The sequence below is a fragment of the Myotis myotis genome, unplaced genomic scaffold (assembly GCF_014108235.1).
Source record: "Myotis myotis isolate mMyoMyo1 unplaced genomic scaffold, mMyoMyo1.p scaffold_m19_p_5, whole genome shotgun sequence".
In the NCBI taxonomy this organism is placed as follows: domain Eukaryota; kingdom Metazoa; phylum Chordata; class Mammalia; order Chiroptera; family Vespertilionidae; genus Myotis; species Myotis myotis.
This window is the reverse complement of record NW_023416357.1, coordinates 11,373,978-11,400,807: the sequence shown is the minus strand read 5'-3', so window position 1 is coordinate 11,400,807 and position 26,830 is coordinate 11,373,978. Positions and strand designations below refer to the sequence as shown.

General features: G+C 38.9%; 1 protein-coding gene across 1 annotated transcript in view; it reads left to right on the top strand.

Annotated features, from left to right (window-relative positions):
- Positions 1-333: 333 nt before the first annotated feature.
- The window catches only part of HCN1 (hyperpolarization activated cyclic nucleotide gated potassium channel 1), a 302,101-nt gene continuing 275,604 nt past the window's right edge, over positions 334-26,830 (top strand). The window contains exon 1 of the mRNA XM_036310979.1: positions 334-831. Within this exon, the coding sequence (XP_036166872.1) occupies positions 434-831 (398 nt within the window). The 5' untranslated portion in view covers positions 334-433. The remainder of the gene's footprint in view (positions 832-26,830) is intronic.

The following is a 26,830-nucleotide window of genomic DNA, read 5'->3' as shown; positions in this document are numbered from 1 at the left end:
CATACTCTACACCCACAATCACAACGTGCAGTGAGACAAGTGTCTCCCCAGTTCCGGAGTTCAATGTCACGCTGGGCAGAAGTGGAGCGAGCAGCCGTGTGCGGCGTGCAGACCCTTCCGGCCGGCAGGGGGCAGCCGCGGGGCGGCGCTGCGCGGGCTGAGCGGAGGCTCTGGCTCCGGCAGCCCCAGCCCAGCCCAGCCCAGCGGCGGCGCAGCCGGAGCGGAGCGCAGCCACCGAGGGCAGCGGCGGCGGCGGGAGCCAGGCGCGCAGCGAGCAGCCGGCGGGCGGGCGGGAAGCAGCAGCCGCCGCCGCCGCCGCCGCCGCGACGGGCAGCCGGGCTCGCGCGCAGCCGGCTCGGCCCCCGCCCCGCAGCGCCGAGCCCCCGGCGAGTGTGCCGCCCGTGCCGTCCTCCGCCCGCCGCGTCCTCCGGGCATGGAAGGAGGCTGCAAGCCCAACTCGTCGTCCAGCAGCCGGGACGATGGCAACAGCGTCTTCCCCGCCAAGCCGCCCGCGACGGGCGCGGGGTCGACCGGGGCCGAGAAGGGGCTGGGCAGCCCGCCGGGGGGCGGCGGGGCGGGCGCCAAGGAGCTGGGCAACTCCGTGTGCTTCAAGGTGGACGGCGGCGGCGATGAGCCGGCCGGGGGCCTGGAGGACGCCGAGGGACCCCGGCGGCAGTACGGCTTCATGCAGAGGCAGTTCACCTCCATGCTGCAGCCCGGCGTCAACAAATTCTCCCTCCGCATGTTTGGGAGCCAGAAGGCGGTGGAGAAGGAGCAGGAAAGGGTTAAAACTGCAGGCTTCTGGATTATCCACCCCTACAGCGATTTCAGGTACGGGCTCCGCGCGCCCGGGGCGGGGGCCCCGCGCGTCCCGCCGGCGGCGCCGCTGCCCTCGCTGGGCTCCGGGAGGGGCGCGGGGCTGGGAAGGGAAGGGAAGCCGAGGCGCCGGGAGGGCGAGGGTGGCGCTGTGGGTGCCCCGCTGGGACGGAGCCCGTTCTTCAACTAGTTTCCACCCAGCACGGAGTTCCTCAGGCCCGGGAACCAGCTCCCCTTTGCCTCGCCAACTTTGCGGACCCATCAGGGGAAAAAGGCCATAGGGTCCCCGATGGGAGGATGCAAAGTTGTGCCAGGAAACTTTTCCTTAGGAGATGGCAATGCAAGGAAGCGGCCTGAAAGTGGTTTGGGGGGTTCCGTGCCGTTTCCCCCGAGGAGTGCGTCCCTCCCCAAAAGGAAAGAGGCGCTCCTGGGCTGAGCAGAGGTTGGGGCGGCCAGTGGGGGACAGTCACCCACAGGTCCCCGCTCCTCGGGCCGCTCTCGGCCCGGGAGTGTCCATCTGTGTCCCGTGTACAGGCGCTGGGCATCCTCATGCATTTCTGCGGACAGTGGCCGGCAGGCTGGGCGCGGGGTTCTGCGCTCCGCAGCCGAGACTTGAGAGTTCGGTGCCCGCGGCGCTGAGGGGCTGGGCGGGAGCGTGCCCGGCAGCCGAGCCTGAACCAGGCTCGGCGTTCTCAGACTCCCTTCCTGAAACACAGGGACACCCTCTCTTGACCTTGACTCCAAGTCTATTTCAGAAACCTCCTTCCCGCTTTCCCCAGCTGGAGAACTAGGGCAGGGAGCTGGCAGCTGTCAGGGTAGCTGCCTCGGAGACTTAAAATGAAGACATTTCCTGTTCTTATTTGTCACCCAAGTATTCATTCGCTTAAGAGCATGGGTAGAGATTATCAAATGAAGGTCGCGGAGTAGATCCTCTTATTAGCGAGCGCACACCCTCAGCCACTTTATTTTAGCTCCCGAATAAGCTGGGCTTTCCACGAAAAACACACACGAAAAACTAATCACTAATCAGGGTGGCCTTAATTAATTAATTAACTGAACTCGTTCGAAAAAGAATCATCTAGCGGAGTGCGAGCACACTAAGCCGCCTAAGCAGGTGTCTATTCAACAGCAAACAAGTGTAGCCATACAAAGCAGATGACTTTGGAGCTCTGTTTAGAAACACAGGGAAATTGCCACCAACTTCAGGCCTTAATGGGAGCTGTCCACAGTGCTGAATGGCACTAGCTCTGGAAAACCCCTAACTCCGGCCCCACTGTCACACTGTCTGAGATAGATTCTGTCTCGGACATCAGTAGCCTCGATTGTTCGTGCACAGAGTGAATGGATTTCGGGAAGTGCATAATTTTGAAGCTCTTGTTTGTGAAGACACAGCAATGTCCAGAGGAGAACTTATGAAACTTAGCGGTATTAATAGTCCATAGAAAATTCAGTTTGACTGAAAGAATGTTCATTCTAAAGGGATCTACTAAATATTCCAATATGTTTCCTCCACTAGGAAGACACTTATAGGAACAAACTGGTAAATGACCTTGTCATAAAGTATGTACCATTGGCCTGTTCTTTAGAATTTTAAAGGTCAGAAATTATATACAGGATATTCTCTCTCTCAATCCTCAGTGGAAATATGTTGCAACATATATTACCATTTTTTTCATGAAAAAAAAACTTTATATGGCAAGAGTCTTCAGTATTAATAACAAAAGTAAGCATGGCCTTTCCTGAAATAGATTTGGTTCAGTATTTACATGCAAATAAGATGCTAAACTTTAATTTCACCCTCAATGAAATGATTTCAAAGGATACGTGTATATTTTTGAGCAACATGTAAAGACTGCATTTTTCACAATGGTGTCATATGTCAAACAGTTGAACTTTTACCACTTACTGGATAAAAATATAGCCCTATATTTCAGGAATTGGAATAGTGTGCCAAAATCTTATGAATGAATGAAATTCATGAAATTAAAGATTCTCTACATTTTCCCAAGTAACTCATATGAAACAAGCTATCGATTTATTTTTTAAAATATATTTTTATTGATTTCAGAGTGGAAGGAAGTGGGAGATAGAGATAGAAACATCAATGATGAGAGAGAATCGTTGGATGGCTGCCTCCTGCATGCCCCACACTGGTGATCCAGCCTGAAACCTGGGCAGTGCCCTGACCAGGAATGGAACCGTGACCTCTTGGTACATAGGTTGATGCTCAACCACTGAGCCGCACATGCCAGGCAAAAGCTATCTCTTTAAAAAGAAAGAAATGTTACTAAAAAAGGGAAGAAATTGAAATCAAATGATGGAATCATGCATTTCAAAGAAATGGGAGATGACAAAGAAGTGAACTGATACTTTAAACAAATTCCATTGTGGAGTAGTTTGGAATGTGTGAATAACTGCATTGGAAAAAGAATGACAGACATAAATTAATAATTACTAACTGTAAGATATTTTAAAATAGATTTTAAAAAATTATAATCAAAATATTTCTAAAGTAACAAACTAAGGAGATAATTACATAAACACTTATTTGAAAGACAAAATTCTGACAGTATTTTTGCCTAAAGGAAAAGCAACCAGTGAGTATGTTGTGGGCAGGATCTGTGAACCTCAAGGCCCTTTTCTGAGGAAGACACTTTCTGGGAGGTTCTTAGCTATGATCCCTGCAATGCCAGCCTGACGCTCAGTCAGCCCACACTGCTGCTTGTAGCCTGGGCCTGCTGCTCCAGGGCAGGTCTGGACTTGAACACTGTGGCTAACGATCTAGTATCTCTCTCGTCTCTGGATGATTTCTCTCCACTTTCTGGTCCCTTGCCACTTCCAGGGACAGCGGTGGCAGGGTTTTGCTCCCGCTGAGACTCCCAAAGAGCTAGCGAGGTGCCTCTCACTGGGCCCAGGAGACCTATGGCTGGGTCTGGCGGGTGGTTCTCTCCCACCTCAGGTGGAAGTAGAGCAGAGACTCGGTATTTCCCTTCTTTCTCAGGAGAGGATGTTAAACTCCAGAGAGGAGAGGAGAGTCAAATCCTATCCATACTGTTAAAAAAACTGGGTGGGAGCTAGAGAATTGAGTGAAAAAAATCTTATGTTTTTGTTTACACCATGGTTTCTAATCACCCAACTGAGGGCAAATATAGTTACTTAAAGAATAAAATCACACCGACCTTTGCATAGCGAGGACACAGTGACCGTCTATTGACTTTCTGGTGAACAGAACACACAGACACAGCGTATGGCCAAACAATGTGTACACACTTCAACGGCAGATAGCTCAGTGTTGAAAATGAAATGCATTTTAATAAACACTGCCTTTATATTCTTCAAAGTGTGTGTGGGATACTCTATATTTAATTTGGAGGTTAAGTTTGATTTTTTTGATATTAGTAACAGTGATTATATATTTATTAGCTATAATATTACTTTTCACTTATTTAATAAAAATAAAAAAGTGACCCAGGCCAGGCATTGTGCGTCACAGCCCATCCATAGTTGTGATATAATCATTGAAATGGATTGAAAGAATACTACTTAGAGTACTTTCATGGATGGTTTTTTGTGAGGTGATTAATTTACTTTGGAAGAATTTATCACCAGACTATGGGCTATTTCGGGGATTCCAACATTGTTAAAAACAATACTCCTTTTCCATATCCATTGCCTGCCAACATCTTGCAGGTTGGGGAGATTTCATAGCTCCATGTTATTTCTTCCTTGCTTTTCATCAATTAGTCTGGATAACTCTGTGCAGAGCTTATTGCATCATCGGGGCCACAGGTCCCTAGAGAAGGGAGTCGCTTCCTGAAGAAGAGACTTTCTGGGTTTCCACCTCCGAGTTGCATTCACAACTGTACAGGTGTCAGGGGTCACTGATGTGTCCCTTTGTGAAGGGAGCCTTCACCAGATTCCAGTTAATGGGGGGAGACCTTTTGTTCCCAAAAGCCTCTCCGGGAAGCAATCCCACCCTCTGGGGTTTAAGGACTAATTAGCCTATTGTTATGTTACCTTTGTTCTCCCAGCAACACTGCCCCTCCTTTCCTTTCCTTTCCATATCAACGCAGCCAAAATTAACCTGAAGGATTTACTTATTTTTTTCTGTTAGATGTACCTTTTTATATCTTAGAAATTCAATTAAGTTTTTTTTTTTCTTCCTGGCTCTAACAACTATTAGGCCCAATTAAAGTGAAATTATTGGAAATATTTGGAGGTATGAATTTTTTCAGTTACTTTTTCTTAGTATACATGGGAGTTATACAACTTCAAGTTTTATTAAATATTTCACTCTTTAATTGCATTTATGACATTACAGTTCTACTATATTATTAATATTTTATGAGATGTTTTCCATTTTCTTTCTGAGCAACTTCCCCTTTAAACCTACTTTTAAACCTACTTGGTATAATCTGAGCATCATTGGGGAAGATGTACTTCCACCAATTCATATTTTAGTATATGGAGTCATATTTATGAACTAGAATGTTGAATAACAATGACTTTTAAAAACATTGGAACTTATTATTCTCATCGGTTTATTTAACAAAGCCAAATTAAACTATATCTGCTTGATCAAAAATGTAAACCAAAATAGCCCCACTAACACCAAAAGTCAAATTACATAGTATTTGTAATTCTTCATTATTCCACTCAATGAACCTATATCCCAAAGTGGGAGGCAAGCAGAATATATCTGATGTGATTTTCATGTGAACATTTTCCCAGTCTGGCTGTCATTTTTGTGTTTAACAGATAATTCACTTTATTATTTAGAAAAACAGTTGGGCTTAAGATGAGGATTTTCTTGTTAAGGACAAGGACTCCTCATGAAGACTCCTGAACATTTTCAGGTTCTGTGACAAGTTTTCATTTTATCTTTCTGTGTAAAGAGGTAGCAGACTGAATTAGGCAGATACCATACAGTTTAGGAGCAGAGCCAGTGGGAATGAAGAAAAAAATCTGCATGCACTAGGGAAAACGACTATTTCCACTTACACTACGTACTCTTCTAAAAATAATTTTCTTTGTGAGGGCATCTTGATGTACAGCTTATCATTACTGTACAGAAAAAAATGAGGGAAAATGGTGATGCTCAGTTGAATTTTCTGTTTTTGCAAAATAAACCTTCCTGGCTGTGTGTGCGTGTGTGTGTGTGTGCGTGTGTGTGTGTGCGTGCGTGCGCACATATGTGCACATGTACATGCATATGCATGTGTGTACAATTGTGTGACATAAACTATTCAAGGGATATCTGTGTACAATTATGTGTACATAACCATGGTGAGTGGGGCAAAACTAAGTTAACAACTGTGAGTACATGAAACACAGAGATTATTTTTGTATTATTATTTATTAATCATTGTATTATTTTTCATATGAACAACTATAAACCTACTTTTGCTCCATACTATATACAGATGTTGATTATTTTTGAGTTGAGCATGTATCTGAACCATTTCACCAAAGTTTGAGTGACAACAATTGATTTCATGGCCCTTTTCAAGTTTATTATTTTTTAAAGTATTCCAATTATTATTAAATTAATATAATTAATGCAATTGCAACAATACAAAAATAACAATAATACCTAACACATAGCACATTTCCTATGTGCCAGGCACAATTCTAAGCACTTTACCTATATTAGCTCATTTTCAAGTTTATTAGTTAATTTCCCCCCAATATGCTTCAATCCTTTCACCAACTAACTGACCACTCAGTGAAAGCAAAGTAGCAAAATTCTGTATGCCCTAGATTTACAGTTTGAAAGTCTTATTTCCATATACCTGGCTTTATTTGCCGATATTAGCAATAACTCTAAAGAAGTAAGGCTAATTAGAGAGACAGTGGTAGCATCTCTCGACACATTTTGTATATCCATGTTCATTTTCGGTATTTGGTGTTATATACAGTGCTGCAGCAAACATCTTTGTGCATTAGTCTTCATTATATCCTGCACTGAGTTCAGGGAGTGGAATTATGGCCTGTGGACATTCTAGAGAGTCTATACATAGGGGTTTTACCAGATAATACTGCCACCAGTGGAGACACCTTGTGAAAGCTGAAGAGTGATGTAGGTTCACCAATGGGATGTTCCTGTTTAGCTATGCACAGGCAGTTCTGGACAGAAACAGAACTGTCCTCCATTCTGCTCACCATAGAGTGGCAAGACAAGTGACGTTATATAATGTCTAGCAAAATACTCATTCTGCTTAAAATCCTTTAAGCGATTTTCACCTCATGGCACACATAAACTACTAAAATTCTGCAGCAAATGAAAAAATATATATTTTTGCCTATTTGACAAAAAAATAGGTACACTTTTTATTGGTTTACAAAGAAATAGTGATTATCTACTTTTTTTTTTTTTTCCTCCAAAGTGACTTTTAAAAAGTCAGGTGCCTATCCTTGTTAGTAAGGATTTCTGTTTCCAAGAATTAACCAATCAGACAAAACCTTATCATGCAGCATGACCAATAGGATGAAATTCTGTCATATGACCTATGTATTTATAGTTTAAGACGGCATTCACACCTGATGGCTACTGTTGTGTTGGCTGTTGTCATTTTTTAATTTGACAGCCTAAGGGAAAAGAGGTCAGTGCCCCTGACTAAGCAGTCAGGTATTGAATGTTTTAGAAATTCTAACAGCACACAGGTTGAAAATTGCTGCTTTAGAAGTTTCCCATTACTGTTAGAATACATTTGACAAACCTTCCATAGCTACAAGACCTTCCATAATTCCAACTATCGCTGCAACCTCATCATTCTCCCTGTCTTCCAGCCACATGGGGGAACTCGCCTGCTTGTTTTATTTTAGTGTGATTTCACCCCACTGCTTGAAATTATCTTTTCACTTTTCATCATTCTGCATCATAGCTAGCTTATCCTTGTCAACTGTGTTTCAGTTTAATCATTGTGATCACCTTCAGCACCTTTTCCTTTCCATTTTCTATCCGGGCCTCTTTTTTCAATAATAATTTATAATTATGTTTTATGTATGTCCCTCCATTAGAATTTAAGCTCCATTCATTTTTGTATTCCTAATGTCTTAAACATGCACACAGTATCCTTTTTTCCTGCTCAGCTTCCTCTGATGTTTTATTTTTAAACAGGTCTTGAGATATAATTTACGCACTATGCAACTCACTCATTTAACTTTATGATTCAAGGTTCTCTAGTAAGGTCACAGTTGGCAACCATTACCAAAATGAATTTTAGAGCATTTATCACTCAGAGAAGGAACCCCATACCCATTAGCACTTATTGCTATCTTCTTCCTCTCCTCCTGCCCCCATAGCTTTCAGCAAACACTAATATAATTTCTGCCCCTATAGATTCTTTTTCTTCTGGACGTTTCATATCAATGGAAGCATACACTATATAGTCTTTTCTTATTGGATTCTTTCACTTAGCATAACGATTTCAAGTTTCATCCAGATTGTAGCATGTTTCAGTACTTTATTCCTTTTTCTGAATACTATTCCATTGAATGGTTATACCAACTTTTATTTATGCATTCATCAGTTGATGGAAATCTGGAATGTTCTTTTTTTGGTCACCGTGAATACTATCCACAGGAACATTCTTATACAATTTTTTTTTGTGTGTGTGGAGATATATTTCATTTATCATAGAAGTGTCATTGCTGGATTCACATAACAGACTTTTAACAAATATTATTGAATGAATGGACAAAGAATTAGTCTCCAACCAGGGTGTGCACACCTTTTATCTTAGCATTAATAAACCGAGACAAAGAAAGCCTTTTTTTCCCCTACAGTAACACCTGGCGTGCCCTCCTTACAGCCACCTGCAAGTATATGTCCCAGCTGCTACATTTCCCTGCCCAATATACAGACAACTGACTAACTGCAGGCGGTTAGCAGCGTGAATGCGGTGATGTAGACTGGGCCAGGAATTCGGCCCTTCTGAGCTTAGTTCTCACACTCCAGCTCTTTTACCTAAAAAGAAACAAGGCTGCCAGTATAAATAATTCTCCAAACCTGCAGAAAAACATGGTGGAACAAACCTAATAATTTATTTTCCTCCCTCTTGAAATCATTGCAAAATATATGAAATAAACACAGATACATAGACAAATAGAAGAAAGAGGAGAAAGCAGAGAACAAGAGATCTCAAAAGCATTTTGGAAAACAGAAAGCTAATGGGGAAATTATTCCACTTCCACAATCCATCTTTCAAACCCCAGAAGTGTCCAGGACGTGAAGTTGCTGGTTAGGTAGGAAATAGTTTCCAGGAATGATGGGCTGGACCCAGAAGGTCTAAATAAGGGTCTCCTTAGCGAATCCAGAAGTCTCATTTCTGCCATGAGAATGCTCTGAGTCAGGTCCATTCTGCTCAGGCAGGAAATCAGAGAAAAATGCCTCCAGTGGGAGACATTTCAAGGTTTTCCAGTAAAAATGTTATCTATTCCCTAATGACCTTGCAGAAAGCCTCACCTATGCACATAGAGACTGTGCAATCATGTCATCATATCCCATCATCTAATATGATCTGGGAAAAAAAAGATTATGAGGCTTTGGAGACAAATCACCATCATAAAAGAGAAAGCCTAATCATATAGCAAAATTAAATCCAGAAAACAGACGCGTTTGGGATAAGGAGAAATTACAATATTAAAAATACTCTATCAATGATATCTTCAGGAAGGCATTTTATCTATATAACTAGAGGCCCAGTGCACAAAATTTGTACATGGGTAGGAACCCTAGGCCTGGTCAGCAATCAGGGCTAATCTGCGGGGTGACCAGCAGGAGAGTTGGGGACCCCCACTCGCACCTGCATTGGCTGGCCTGGTGCTGCCTGCTCGCCAGCCCTGCCCCCCGCCACCGCTGCTGGTCGGGGCTTGTAGGCTGAGGGCAGCTCCTGTGTTGAGCATCTGCCCCCTGGTGGTCAGTGCGCATCATAGCGACTGGTTGTTTCACCATTCAGTTGATTTGTATATTAGGGTTTTATATAGTTAGATAACAATGTGCTATGGAAAGAATAAAAAAGAGCACTTGGATAAAATAAGTTAGTACATAAAGTCTAGGAAACCTTTCATAGTTAAGGAAAAAAGAGAAAAGAAATATAGGATAACTTATCAAGTCAAAATCTATAAGAAGAGTTCCAGAATAAGAAAAAAAATTGTGAAAATGGACATATGAATTAATATAGACATTTTAAACAATATATTTGGACAGCAGGGAGTGAAATGTCATTTTGAGAAACTCAGAGAGTGCTCATCTTGTGAAAGGCTCCACCAAGAATCACTGCACTGACGTGTAGGACTCCACCCAATAGGAAAAAATCCTGAAACTCTCCAAAGAGAAAGTTACATATTAGGAAGTTGGAAACATACAGTGAGCTAAATGCAATGTGACACAGTCTACAAAATTCTGAGAGAAAGTGATTTCTAAAATACATGGTACCCTGCTGTGATATGAAGATTAAAGACATTCAAAATTCAAGAATTCTAAACTTCACCACTCCTGTGTCGTTTTCATGATGTGCTCCAGCAAAACGAGGACCTACACCAAGATCATGTGAAGACAGAAGAGGAGACATGGGCTCTAACACAGAGTAATACTGAAAGAAAGCCTGAGGAGCAATCTTGAATCTTGAGGGAAACCAATCTAGATGGGGCAGGAAAGCAGAGGGTTCTGGCAAAAGGCCTTCAGGGGAAAGAAAAAAACTGATGAATTTCGACATTTGAAAAGTAATGTTAATAGGTGTTCCAGAGATAATTTGGAATAAGATATCTTTGACATTAATATAAATGCCTATAGGGTACACTGAATACTAGCAAATGAAAGACCTTTATCAACTCCAGAATGATTTGAAGATGCATGAAAAAGGGGGAAAAGTCACAGTGCATTGTCTGGCTCAACAGTAAATCCCACTTACCTGGTCACTATAGTCTCAAGAAGTTGACTGATTTAAGCAAAGAGTGTGGTCTATTTATTCTGAGAGGGCAAGAGAAAGGTGCATGAAGATTGGGAGCAGTAAGAAATGTAAATCTTCATGTGCCATACTTGGAAATGAACAGGGTTTAGTTGATTTGTCAGTTGCAGATTACAAATTATATAGCCAAAGGAACAATTGGGGTGTTTGACTTAAGAGAGTGTGTGCGTGGAGTGAAAGGAATGGGGCAGGGTTTACATGTTTTTTAATAATCCTTTAATACTACTTTACTTTAAAAAATGCTATAGATAGGCTTTGAGGTAACATAAAGTTTTTCTAAGAACACAGACTCTGGAGCCAGGATGTTTGGGGTACTATCCCAGCTCCACTACCCCGGCCTTAGTTTCCAAACTGTTTGAAAATGTTTCCTCATTTTCCTCCATAAAATACCTGTATCATGTCAGCTTTGGGGGAAGAGATATATTTTATATTTATATTGTAAATATTTATGGAGTGTCTAGATATGTAGTGCTTAGGAATTATGCTCTGCACTTATGCTATATAAGTGTTAGCTGTTATTATGAAAGTGAAATTGAAACCGAATTAGGGCACGTGAACTACTTGAGAAAGAAAAGACTCTTCATACACACTTGACAGTCTTCAGAATTCCTTCAGCAGATGTGTCTGTGAAGGCAGGGCCCTGCAAGGGACAAGCTACTCTGTTTTCTTTATCTTGGTGGAAGTCTGGTGGCTGTTTCCATGTGTGCTTTGTGAAGTGGGATCACTCAGGAGGCAGCTAGCCTTGGACACTTCTAATACATCCTCTACTTGCAACGTTTTCCAGACATAACAGTATTATCTCCCACTTTGGTCTAGAATACCACAGCATTTATAAATAACTTTTAGAGAAAATTCTAATAGCATTGCATGTGTTCCTTTCTGTTCATCTTTATTTTCATCGGAAAATGGCATAATTGTACCATTTGGGATCTTGTTTCAAATCAGTTAAATGTCATATCTGAGCCAAATAAGATGATTCATAACTTGCTACATTCTTTTTGATTGTCAAAGTTAATAGTCATGAAAAACAGTTATTTAGAGATATGGGTTAAGAAAGATTGTGAATTTGAAACAATGATTTTTAAATCTTTTTTTAAACCTCATTTTAGAGCAGATGCCACTTATTGCCCTTAGAGAATGTTTAGCCTTGTCTTTTTGTTTTTGTTTTTGTTGGGGTTTTTTTTGGCAGAAAATATCCCTAATTAAAATTGCCCAGGCTTAGTTGTTTGAAAGGCATGATCAGAGGCTGAGAAAATGAATTTTGCAAGTTTTCTGAGTAGTGCCTATAGGGAATGAGTATTAGCTACATTTGCTATAGAAGAGTCATTCGTTGTTTAAATAATTATTTTTATAAAGCTTCTTTGTTCTGAGCAATAAATTTGGCAATTGTCTTGGCTAATCATGTAAGTAAATTATAAAAGAAGATTAAAAACAGATATATTGCTTGGGATTTAGGTGTATTTTTATTTATATGAAATAGTAGAGATATATGCTAAAAGCAGCTAGTTATGGCTGCATATGTCTTAAGCTATATAAATAACCCATAATTCTGTTAACAGTAACTATTGATTATATTAATCATTCATGGGCATCCATTTGCCTTACTTAGGCTTCCAGGCTCGTAGCGCACTTACAAAATCAAATGAAGGCTGTGGACCCTGTGCCCTGATAAAGTGCATATATCCATACAATGTTGTCTGTGATTTCCAGAGGTGTGAGGTTCCCTTCGAGCACGTTGATTTTTGGACCCCTAGTTAAGGCTGCCCGAACTGTTTAATATTTGTACACAGAAATATGATACTAAAAACAATGTGTGGAAGATATGGGCAGGCAGTTTGGCTTGGACAAACCATTTGATAATCAGAGCTGTGGCTACAGTCTCACCTTGAGAGGGAGAGGATTCCAAGTCAATCAAGTGGTTGGGTGTTGAGGCTCCAGACCTTGTCAGATGGGATGGAAAAGAGATTGGTTCTGGGTAGGTCAGCCAGGGCAACAACGCACAACATTATAGCTAGAAATATATTTGGGGTGAGAGGAGATAAATTATTTTTTGCATAGGCTATTTACCAACCTTAAGAAGGTGGTTGAACCAACTGAGAAATGATAGAATTAACTCTAAAGTTTAGTAGGGTGGCTGATTATAGGATAAATATATTAAAATATATCAATAACTTTGCTAAATGTTAATGACTGTGATGGAGGATATAAAATAGAAAAAAAAATTACTGGATACAAAAACCAAAAATATAAATTATATATCCAAATTTGAAGATTTCAAATCCATATAAAAATATGTTAAATGAGAAATAGTATTTGACTAAAATACTTGAGTAAAATCCATTTTAATGAGCTTGCAACACTATTAAATCCATATAGGTTTACATTTATAAAAGGTAAAAAACATAACTGAAATCAGTGTTCCTAGAGAAATATTAGTGGATTGTTTAATAATATCACTATGGGGGAGAGCTGTCCAAAATGGGACTCCAGACAGTCCTGCAACCTTTCCAAAGGGCAGTGTGACCCTGAATAAAAATATTAAAAATATAAGGGCTAGTAAATTATCTTACAAAAATGATCCACTTGCAAATATATGGATACAGGATGAACCCTATAGCACTTTTTATACGAGTAGAACACTTTGAACAAATATAACCCAAGTAAAATTCCAACCCTATCCAAAACCCCTGGTTATTAGCTATTCCTCATATCCCATCCTGCCTTTTCTTATAGCACTTATAATCTAGCATACTAAATGTGTTGTTGATTTAATTTAATTATTCTCTTCCCTCTTCTGTAATTTAAGCCTCACTTAAGGTGAGGGTTTTTATAAAAATTGTTTTAAACCACTGTTTTCCCAGGGCCAAATGCATGCTTGACAGAAAGTAGGCACTCAATAAATAGGAATGAATGAAAACATGTTGGCAACATTATGCTAAACCTTGGCTTTTATCCACAATTTCCAACAACCACTTGGTCCTTTTCCTTGTATTTCCTACAAAATTTTAAATTTAGTGTGAATAGCCTAATGTAATGCACAGAAAGATGTATTTAGAAGTAAAATTTGAAGATATAAATTAATATACATCCATGCTTATATTCTATTTACTGTACTTTTGTTTTTAATGTAGTTTTTTAAAAAATCGGGGATATATTTTGTGGCTATCTTGGATGGCTTTTGTTTCTTGCAGCCTTATATTTAAATGTCATTGCTTTTGGAATCAAAGCTATCTTCATCAAAATAGACTGGAAAATATATTTCTTTGGGCAATGACATTTAAGAAGAAATGACATTACTTTCTCATATGTATCATTTGTTTTTCTTTTGCCAAATTGCGTTGCCTGGTATAACAGTGCACATTTCATTTCAAGTTTTATTGAATAGAGATGGGAAATGACCACTGTCTTTATAGGTATAATTAATAAAATCCTGAGTCCATTTGAAAGGGGATTAACTTTTATTTTTCACTGTGATGAGTAGATTATTTTATTGTATTCACCAAACTGAAAGTAAAAAAAAAAAAATTCCAACCAAAATCTTTCTGAGTAAACACTCTTAATTTGGTCCTTGCATTAAGTTAATGGCCAAGATAGCATAGATCTTGATACAGGAAAATTGAAGTTGACATAATTTTCTTTTTTAAAAAAAAAACATATTTTTATTGATTTCAGAGAGGAAGAGAGAGGGAAAGAGAGACAGAAACATCAATGATGAGATAGAATCATTGACTGGCTGCCTCCTGCATGTTTCTATTTGGGATCGAGCCTGCAACCCAGGCATGTGCCCTTTCCGGGAATCCAACAGTGACCTCCTGGTTCATAGGTCAACGCTCAACCACTGAGCCATGCTGGCCGGGCAAAGCTGACATAATTTCAAAAGGAATAGGGACTTGAGTCTGAGAAGTCAGTGGTAGCTTATCTTTTGCACATAAAAAACAGATCAAGCAAATAGATAGCAAAACCAGAAACACCATGGACAACTTTTACAGTTAAATTCTTCTCATGAATCTAAAAGATGAATAGATTGGGACAAACCTATTGTAAGACCTGGGTTTTTGAACCTCCACCTATGTCGAAGGAAGGCAGTCATGGGAAACAAGGTCACCCGATTGGCCCGCGAAGAGGTGGACCTCCCATGTAACCAACAGGCATTTTCTAGAAGAGCAGCTCAGAGTGGGCTGGAATTGTCCAGTCCAATAGTAAGAGTTCTGCCATAATCCGAAGTCACATAATAGTAGTTTCTCTAAAAGGTATGGTATTGCCCTAGCCGTATTGGCTCAATGGATAGGGCATCGGCCTATGGATTGTGGGGTCCCGGGTTCAGTTCAGATCAAGGGCATGTACCTAGGTTGTAAGCTTGATCCCTGGACCTGGTTGGGGAGCATGCAAGAGGCAACCAAGCAATGTGTCTCTCTTACATCGATGTTTCTTTCTCTCTTCTCCCTCTCCCTTCCACTCTCTCTAAAAATCAATGTAAAAATATTGGGTGAGGATTAACAAAAATAAATAAGTAAAAGTATTATGGTATCATAGGCATGAATTCACTCATTCAGTAAATATTTGCTGAGTGCCAAGTGTGTATTCAGGGACTAGTAGATGCTTTAGTTACAAAAAAGAACGAAACCAAGTCACAGCCTTACCATTCATCTCATATATTGTTTTAAATCATCAGAAATAATATGTTACATGTATTTTTTTGGTGGAAAAAACAGTTTACTGGGGTAAAAATATCTCAGATTTTTAACATTTAAAGTGTTATTAGCTTATTGTTACACTGTTGTGATTCCAGAAAGCAAAAAAATAAAATAAATAGATTTTCAGGCTTGCTTCCAAAAAGTCAATCAAGTTGAGAATTATTTCAGAACTGTATGCTTAAAAGAGAGAAAAATCCATTGGAAACTAGCAGAGCAATTTACTTATTGACTGAAATACGGACTGCCTCTATATTCCTCTCTACTGTAAATTGAAGCTAATTGATATGCCTTCTGTATCAACAAACCATGTTGGAAAGAGAGAGAAAAGCTCTTAACCTACTTTTTTATCTTCAATTTTTAACTTTATCCTGCTTGTTAATTGCCTGGGTGTCCTTTAACCATCAATTTTCATGATTCTTTCCCAGAGGCTTGGTTTAATTTTAAAAGTGCATTGTATTTAGCCCTAATTACGTGAGAGCTCACTGCAGGCAAATGGAAAGAGATAGTGATGACCAAAATGTGGTTGTCAGGTGGTGCCATGGATCTCTCAAGCATGTGGCTGTAAACATTTAGTGACTGGGAAATACAACCACATAAGGTAGTGTTTTAAAGTTAGTGACTTTTGAAAGTAGAGTGTCTTCCTAGAATATAACTTCACTGTGATTTTTTAAATATATATATTTTTGGAATTTCATATTTTTTACATTTCTCTCATTAAGCTGAACACCACATGGTCTCAAATTCTTTTCATAATCAATAACTGGACATGAAATGCTTCTACTTTATCTCATGTAGAATAAAGTTTACAAAATACACATTCTGTGTGCCTAGAATTGCTGTCCATTGTTTTCTATGAGAAGCATGCTAATATGCTGACTTCCCTGTCTACAGTCAATCAAACTTGTATGCATTATCTGTCAGTTATTTTTATATTAGTGTAAGGGGAAAGAATTACTGTTAAAATGTCTTGCCTAGTCACACATGAGAAAAGGAGCAGTCAGTGGTTTATTCTACAAAAGATGGTCAGATGCAATATTACCTGCTGAGTTCTATGTGCCAGACACATTCTAAGCATCTTGATTTATATGATCTCACTGAGTTCTTACAGCAAACCTACAATAGGTGTCATATTAAAGCTCAGAAAACCAGATTATGGAAAGGTTAGGTAATCAGACAGCTTCTAAGTGGAGGAGCTGGGATTTGAACCTGAGAATCTGGCTTAGAGCCCAGGGTCTTAACCACTATCCTTTGTCCCAGAGGAATTCAGTTATATCCTGATTCAGCAACTCAGTGTTTTTCTTGACTTTATAAAAAAAATGTTAGAATTCATATATTCTTTTTCTGTGAGAATCATAGATATTTAGCTGATAGTCTTGAGTGGGAAGTGGTGCCTCATTAACTGAATATTGGCTGAGGTTTTCTGAGAGCTTTATTTCCTATTTTGAGTTCTTCGTGTTGGATTGGATCCTATCTATCAAAACCCAGTTATTCCAAATGTTCATTTATTTTTCTAAAAAGCTAAATATTTGACAGTAAAGAGTTAAGAGTAAATTTTGAAAATTGAAATGTTCTTATCCAGGAAGGCAAATAAAATGAAAATAACACTGTAAAGATTGCTTTTGATTCTACTTAAGTTTAATAATCCAGAAAATATAAGTACTAGTGAAAACAATTATATTTCCTAAAAATACTTTTAATTTTCTTTTATTATGTTTTCCTATATTCTTTTAATTGGTAGTGCTTATTTAGCAAAATGAACAGACTATTAAGTGAAAATAGCAATGTATAGCTGCACTCATAATGAAGCCATTGGGAACGCGTGGAAGTAAAAAGAAGCTGTAAAACTTTAGCTACAGATATTACTGAAGACAGACATAGTTATTACACAAAAAGGTAAACATTTGCCATTAGGTTACAGTCTGCCACCATATAAATGCTATATGTTACATAGCTTATTAATTGGAGTTTATTAGATAATAATGGATTACAGTTGCTTGGGAAAATTTAGGAAGGTTATTATAATAATTTAAATCTACTGAAAAGAGGCATATAAGAAAGGCAAGAAAAAACATGTCTGAGGTATTATGTGGCAGATGCCTGAGAAATTTCCCACAATCTATAGTCCTGTCATACCTCTAAGATCACTCCCTCTAGCTTCTTCTTTTTTTTTTTTTTTAATATATTTTATTGATTTTTCACAGAGCAGAAGGGAGAGGGATAGAGAGTTAGAAACATCGATGAGAGAGAAACATCGATCAGCTGCCTCGTGCACACTCCCCACTGGGGATGTGCCCGCAACCAAGGTACATGCCCCTGACCGGAATCGAACCCGGGACCCTTGAGTCCGAAGGCCGACGCTCTATCCACTAAGCCAAACCGATTAGGGCCCCTCTAGCTTCTTGAGGTCTGATAACAGGCTCTTCCACCTAATGGTATCCCTGCATGGAAATAAGTATGTCACTCACCCCCCTTACTTATTGGGACTGTGGCGCTGTAGAAATTACCCGAGTAAACTAAATCCCACACAGATTTAGAAGGAAAAGAGCAGATACCGGAGAGTTAGAGAAAATCCTGCTGAAACTTTATGTTTAAAAATAGGGTTAATTTTAAATTCTTGGGAAAATGAGATAGGTGATAATATCAAAATTTCCTATAATAATGGATAATTACAAATGCATTTCATCATTTATTCTATCTCAAGTGAACTTAATTTCTTTATCTATAAGAAACAAGCTCAAAACACTAAACATGAAATGAAACAAACCCTTGGCTCTCAAGTAGTGTTCTACTTCCTTAGCTTACCTTTTACATTTACAGACATTTCAAAAGAGGAATTTATATTCACCCTCTCTCCCTTGCTTATCATTTCTTCTACACGCAACATTACCTGCTTTTCATTTGAGCAGTATGCTGAAAACGCCAACCAACCAAGAAATCTTGTAAATGTCACTTAACATTCTTGCTTCTAAATTCCGTGCCCACTTCCCAGACCTCATTAATATGAACCCTACTGGCACTTGGCACTTCTTGACTTCTCTGACCCTTCTTTCTTCTGATTATCTTCCTACATCTCTGTCCAGTTTCTTAAAGTCCCTATCAGGATCGAATCCTTTCACTCTTAGCTTAAATGTTGTTGGTCCTCAAGATCTAGCTTCCAAGCCTTTTACTGTACATATTCTCTTTGGTAAATGTTATCCATTACCATGTCATGAGTTGCCACTACCTATATGTTAATGAATCCCTGCTGTGTTTCTGTCCAGGCCATATTCCTTTGCATCAGACCACATATCCAAACTATCTCTTTGATTAATTATGTCAACTTTGACCTGATGGCTAAATCTGCCCTCCAGCTCATGTTTCCTTAAGGACTGAATGATTAACCCAAAATCTCAGTAAGTGACGTTATCCTATTTTTGTGCTTGAGTTTTTATATCTAACCAGAGGCCTGGTGCATAACATTTGTGCACTGGGGGGCGGGGGGGGGGCGGGGGGGTGGAGGGGTGTCCCTCAGCCCAGCCTGTGCCCTCTTGCAGTTTGGGACCCCTCAGGGGATGTCCGCCTGCCAGCTAAGGCTTCCCACTGCTACTCGCCAGCCATGAGCCCTGCTTCTGGCTGAGCTGTGCTCCCCTGTGGGAGCGCACTGACCACCAGGGGGAGCTCCTGCTTTGAGCATCTTCTCCCTGGTGGTCAGTGCGTGTCATAGCGACTGGTTGTTCAGCTGTTCAGTCGATTTGCATATTAGGGTTTTAGTATATAGGATGGTAGAAGAGAAATTGTTCACAATGGAAAAGGAGCAAATTACTTGGATGCAGATAGATGACAGGAGCCATACAGAGATAACCCTTAAATCGCATTAGGCTTCCATGGCTCGTCTTGAAGGTAAAGCTGATTTAATACTGTGGGATGATCCAGGGAAAGGTCAGAAGGTACAATTGAATATAACACATGACGCTGAGAAGAGGAGCATAAATGCCAGGGTCCAACCCCAGCAGGTCCAGGGGTTCCCAAAGGCGTAGACGGAGTCGGAGTCGGCAAAGAAGGAAGGACACGGAGACAGTGTTCAGTTGATCAGCAACCTAGCCAGGATCTCCAGCCAGGATCTCCAGCCAAGTTCTGGTCTGGATCTCCAGAGAGGTTCTGCTGTTTATTGTCTTGTTACATCCGTATTTATACCAGTTGATTTTAATCCTGTCAATTTCTATTGCAAAGGTTAGGGCGTTTCTTATCTCCATTCCAGGGAGTAAAGATTATGTAGCTTAAGGGTGATTGTTTGTAGTTAAAGTGATTAACTACCCGCCTGGCACTTAGTTAAGGAGTTTTATCCCCTCCCTGACTTCAGGGAAAAATCTCTACCTGGGGAAACAACCTTTCTCGGAGAGGTGACCTTGGTTAAAACACACAGCGCTAAGGGGAGCAAACATATTAAGAACAGTATGCCATATACGCCAGGTCCCTTGAAACATATGCTGTGCAGATGTTTCTTTCCTGCAGCGACTGTGTCAAGCAGCAAGGATGGACCGGCTTCCGGCACATAAATTTGCCAAACCATCTGGGTGTGGGTGTGTGTTTTTTTCTCGAGCAGTTCAGCATCTCTGTGTACACACAGAAACTTTATGTTGTAGCCTAGATCCACGTGTGGGTGTGGCTGGTGGATGTGTTTGAGTGAAGGATCAATTGTACTCAGTGGACTAGAGAATGAGTGCTCTAGGTGATCCACCATGAGATGTAGTGTGTTTGGGAAAGAAATAACCAACAAAGATTTGAATGAATGGATAATAGCTATACTATGACTCGCAAATAGAGTGAGAGCTAGGACTTTGCTGACTTAAAATATCTTAAGGGACAAAAGTTAGCTTCGTGCCATATCTGAATCAGAAGCAAAGCTAGTATCAGACCCCATAATTATAGGGATGCTGCAAATTATCTGGAAGTATGTGGCATTATGTCTCCTCTCCCAAGCTATATATTATAAAACTCAGAGTAGTAATGAGAGTACTGGTTCCAGAAAGGGTATCTAATCATATTTCCCAGGAAATTATATCATCACTTATTTATAGTTTCTAAGTAGTAATAGTTGTTTGGAAATTCTGAAGTTAGGTGCCTTCTACATACGACATATAGTAAGTGCTTTTATATCCACGCTTCCCTTACTGAAAATGCAAAAATTCTGTACTTCTTTTAAATCCCACAAATGTTTTTAAATTGTACCGTAAAATATATTAAGAAAACATTATTTTTACGATGTTGAAACATTTTGTCAATTTGTAACACCATTTCCTGATCTATATGTAGTGACTAAAATACAGTTAAGATCATGTTAAATTAATTCTAAGAGGTGGAAGAGACACAACACTCTAATTATATCTCTTGCATTAGTCCTGGTATAAGTCACAAAATACTCTCTATTTCAGTCTTACAGAACTTTTTTAGAGTTCATAACATAAGCCTAACATTAAATCATGAACAAATACCATAAAGCATGCAGATAGAATATACTTAATGAAGTATATTTTTGTACAATGTATGTTTTTCTTGTTTTATACATTATTCTTTTATTGAGAAGTTTTAATAATTGCCTCCATAGAGAGTTGTGTGACACTTAAAAAATATAGACCTCTAAGTTCCACTCATAAAATCGATTTAAATGATTAAATTATAAATTTTTTAGTATTTGTCCCAAAGAGATAATTTATATAACTCATAACAAGTAGCTTAATTTAAGTCAAATTTGTGTATAATTATAAAAATTAGCATTTTAATATTAAAATTGAAAGCATAACTATCTCATGGAAGGTTAGTACTATAAAGGTTTACATTTATTATTAAATGCCTTAATTTTTTGTTTCATCAAAGAAAAAGAAAACATTTTGCCTTTATTATTAAAAGAAAAATCACTTAAAATGTGAAAATAAATAATGGAAAATAATTTGGGGGAATAGATGTGTTCATGTTTGAATTGTGAGTAATGAAATAAAGGTTAGTACCAGAATGCTTCTGCTGTGTCTTGTGGTTGAGAGCATAAACTCAAATTTGTGGCGGTTGCCTGGAGGTCTATTTTAGAACGTTTTATCAGTTTCTGGTAGCTATAGAAAACTTTATTTGAAGACAAACACATTTCTTTGTCACCTCTGACCCCCAACTTGTGATGCTGATACAAGCAAAGAATTGTGCTCCTTGAAAAGCTACTAATGACTAGGGATGCTTGGGTGGAATTTGAAAAGATAACCTACAGAGCTGCAAATGACCCATGTTGGAACAAATTGTGCAACTGAATAAGCCAGTATGGAATTATAAGCTGAAGGATGAAATCAGTGTTCAGGAGTCCATACTGATGTAAATAACTGAGTTAATAAACCAATGGAGAAGAGACAAAATTCCTTGTCAAAGAATTTTAAATAATTTAAGCTATTCAAACTTTCAAGGAATGCATTGTGACTCCCCATTTTCTCTAACTGTGAGCTGTCAATGGTGATTTATTTCAAAGAAAGAGTGAAAATAGGACTCATTGTACTGGTGAGAAACCTGATCAACACAATAGAGCCAGGTGACCAAGGTTATGTTGAGAAACCATGTTAGGAACTCTCTTGACATGACGTGATATCAGTCTCTGGGGTCTTCCTCCTCCAGTCCCAGAACCCCAGTGTAATCATAAGAGAAACATCACACATCTAAATTTTGGAGGGTATTTTATAAAATATGTGACCAGTACTCCCCCCAGATATCTAAGTCACCACAATCAAGAACAGTCTAAGGAACTGTCATAATCAAGAGGAACTCAGACATGACAACTGTCTCTAATGTGGTATTCTGGGCAGGATCCTGGGACATTCGCTATAAAATAGGGATCTCTGAATAAAGTATGAACTTCGGATAACAATAATGTATCTGTGTACAATTTCTCCCTTGGAGGACTTGTGTTTCCCCAGGCTCTGGTTTTCAAATCTGTACACCGACTCCTAAAGTTTTCCCAAGCTCTGGCATCACTTCTAAGTTTCAGAAATTTACAGTTCCAACTGTCTCCTGTCATGTGAACTTGAAACATATTAAACTCATTATCTCCAAAATTGAATTGCTAATCTCCCCCACATCCACTCTCAAAACTGTCACATTATCTGTTTCTAGTTTCTTTGGCATAAGACACAGGAGCTTTATTTGACTCCTTCAACTCCCTTCTCCTGGAAATTGGATAATCATACATCTTACCTAGTGTTCCTTCATGGGGTTCTTTACTGCCTCATCTTCCCTGCCTTTCCCTAATTAGTTTCCATATTACATTTCTTTAAAATTGCTGTGTTCTCTCTATTCTTGCTTTGATACACAAATGACTTGTACACAACAAAGCTCTTATTTTTGAGAAGACTGTTGTCTCTCTGTTCTAGGTTCATTTTCCCCAAGGAAAAGATAGAGATCTAGACTGAGGGGCTTTTCTCCTGGGTATAGCTCTAGATAATACTAATTTGGGAAGCTCAGCATTCCACATCTAATCTAGTCTTCTTTCCACTGTCTCACACTTATTCGTAAGTAGTTTGTTTGTTTTTTCCTAACACCAAGAAATTTTTTTTTGTCAATAATAAACACAAATATGACAAAACACAATAACAGCAGACCAGTATGTTGGCTTAAATGCATAACTAATGTTTTTCCATGAAATTTTTTAAAGGAAAAAGCAATTAAGTTGGAAAATATTCTACAAAATGCCAAAATTACCCTTATTAAATAAGACTCCTGTTATTCAATAGAATGCTTGATTGTTCATAATGGTTGGAATTTAATAAATGGATTATCATCTAACTCCAAATTGTGATCCACCATCTAGGATGTTTATGCATCTTCAGTGGTAGATATCTGGAGTGGAGTCAGAGATGAATATATAATTTTGCATTTGTGACTATTTTGATAATTAATATCATTTTCAATCATGTCATTCCTCTCTGTAAAAGGAATATTATGCTATGTCTATGGCATAAAAATATTTGTATATGTGTGTAAAATTCAAATAAATACAAATCAAAATAAATGTAATGCATGACAGAGAATGGAAAGGAAAAAACCCTGGGTTAGTGACTAGAAAACCCTCCTTCAAGTCTAAGATTCCACTAAATGGTAAGTCACATTTCATTGTTTCATTCAGGTTTCCCATTTGTAAACGTAGGACTAATAAGACATTTCAATATGTCTCACAGAACTGTTGAGGAAATATAATGAGAATGATTACTGTGAAAATACTTTATGAGTGATAAGGTGGTTTTATAGCTATTGTCTGACAAACTCCTACACCGTGATAGTAGTTTGACAACTGCATGAGAAGGTACCAAAGCATTCTAAGTATTCTTACTGCACCCCCTGAAGCTCAGTTCTTGAATCCACTGGGGTTTATAGGACCAGCCAGGAAGGGTTCCGTGGCTCCTCCTTCACCTTCCAACTATGCTGGTTGAACTATAAGTCCTTGTTTACTTTTAAGAATGTGTGGAATCTGTTTACATTTCTTTAGACTTTTGTATGTAGTTTTTCAAGTCATTTGTCACAAATTAGGATTTTCATTTCTTTAATTATCTCCCCCCTTCTCCTATTTTTTTCTGGGCATTTTCTAGCTTGTCCACATTTTCATGATATTTAGATGGCCCAACAGAAAAATATTCAAGTGACACCCTATTCAAATATAGACTGTATTTGTAATACCATGTCTTCATTTCTTTATTGATTCAGTCGATAGTTAGAGAGTTCATTGTAGTTGTAGGCATTATGTTCTACAATGGCGATATAGTGGGAAGCAGAAATAGGTGTGGTCCCTGACCACAGTACCACTATAGTTAGAGAAATAGACCTGAAACAATTGTCCATATACATTTAAAACAAAGCATTTGCCCAGCTGGGTCTGGTGCAGTGGTTGAGCATCAACCCAGAACCCAAGAAGTCACTGGTTCAATTCCTGATCAGGGCATATGCCCAGGTTGTGGGCTTGGTCCCCAGTAGGGGGTATGCAGGAGGCAGACGATCAATGATTCTCTCTCACCATTGATGTTTCTAGCTCTCTCTCCCTCTCTGATATCAATAAAAATATATTAAAACAAGAACAAACAAAGCATGTGTATGTGCATGCATGTGTGTGCTTGCACTCATGAAGGAAAAGCCAAGGTCCTTAGGGAAAAGCCAAAGTACTTAGGGAGTATAACTGGGCACCAGTCCCATCTGGAGCTCATTTCTTCATTCAGTCTCTGGACACTTCTCTAGGGCTAATGATGTGGATGGTGCTGTTGCAGGTGTGTGTGTGTGTGTGTGTGTGTGTGTGTGTGTGTGTGTGTGTGTGTGTGTATTTATTTTAATGCAGTAGAACAAGACATGGTCATTGCCCTTCATAAAATACCAAGGCATGGCTTGTGAGAGTTATGCCCACCCAAATGTGTTCTGCAATCTTGTATGAAGCATGAGTAAGTGATTTTAGGTCATGTTGATGCTTTTTATTGACCAAAAATTAAAATGCCAAGCAAAAGCAGAGTGCTGGATAACAAAATAGTTTTACTTGAAATCTTTCTACATTCATCTTCCACATCATCTTCCACCAATTTTCCCTACCCTCCTTAGTCCCACCCAGAAAGACAATTTGGAGATGCCACTGCTTGCACCTGGATTAGGCTTGATACACTCAAAGGTCCATGTACCACAAATGTTCTGAGGGAAAAGGGGAGTGACCATGGATTTGAGACCCTGGGCCATGTGCCAGGGGAGTTGCTTGTCCACTTGAAGATGGAGAAGGTGAAGACAAGGAGAATGGGTGAAATGTACTCCCCATGGTCTCAGGGAGCAGCTGTGCAGATGAAGTGAAGGAAAGGATGTGTGCAGGGGCCATGAGGGGTTAGAGCCTACAGCTCCATGACCAGGTTGAGGATTAGTGTGAGGAAAGGTCAGAGAGATTGGGTAGGAATATGAATTTAGACATTTACATCAATTTTAAGTTGCCAACAGTTTTGCTATGATTTAATTTTCATAATCATATTGTAGAGGTTGATATTTCTTTTCATGTTTTATGTTATTATATAACACCATATGGGTTTTGAAATAATGACTTTTGAGTTAGTAATCTCAAAGATACAACAAAATAATTACTTAAAGAATTGCTGTATTTGACAAATATATAAGATTAGTTCTTGAGTCCTTCCCCCCCGCCAATTATCTCTCTGGTACCAAGAAAAGTGTGATATTTTATTTCTCCACAGTTTTTTTGTTTTTGTTATTTGCTTTTTTTAGCTGTTGAAGAAACCAAACACACAACCTGTCACTTTTTTGAAGGCAGAAGCTATGTCTTTAAAAAGGCACAACTTCCACCTATTAGTGGGATTCAGTTATCTCCTGAGCAGAATCCTATTGTGGATATATTTCTGTTCAAGAAAAAAAAAGTTTAATAAATGCCACAGAAAAAAGAGGAAGGGAGAAAAGGCATTACAGTTATGTGGAAACATACACATGAATTCTTGGTGGGAACTGAAGTGAAATGAAGTGCATATTCATTCAACTCTTTGTAGGCGATTGAAAATTACTCATAGTACTGGCTGTTCTGCTTAAAATATGCTCCAGAGTTTGTGTGAATTGCCCAGACAACTAAAGAAACATGGTCCTCAATTCTTAAATATTCCATGGCAAATGTTACTTTGCTCACACATCCTTGATACTTATTACATATGGGAATATATGCTTCTGTTAGAAGTATTTTCTTCCTTGACACATAACCCATTCTGCTCCACAGATAATATATATCTTCCAGTGGGAAAAAACTTCAATGGAATTCAAGTATAGAATAACATGTTTAAGTATTATTGTTTTAGAAAAAAATATAAACTAAATGGAAATGGAAATGGTATTCCTATTTCTCCATCCATGTACAACCTAAAATTCATGGAGATGAATAATATTTAGCTTCAAAAGCCTACTGTTAAAATAAGTAGGTAGATATTGACTATTTAAAAAATATTTTGAAGAAAATAACATGGTATTATATAAAATTTATAAAAATAAGCAGAACTTAACACCTTTTAATTGAGATTCTATTTTATCTCATTTTTGGATATCTGTGATCACCATCCTTCATTTTCTTTGGGAAAACACTGTTTTAAACTATATGTAGAGAAAAAACTTTATGTAGCCATGGATTTGTTTAATATGATAACAGCTAAAGTATTAATTAAAAAGGTAAACATACCATACCTTTTAATTTTCATGGCATTTCACCCCTTTTCTCTCTATAGTGAGGGTCTTTCTCTTGGTATTCCTAGTGGCAATCCTGGTGGGTATCTAGTGAAAACCTGACTTAGTGCTCAGTAAATGTTTATGGTGGTCTATGTACAACAAAACAAG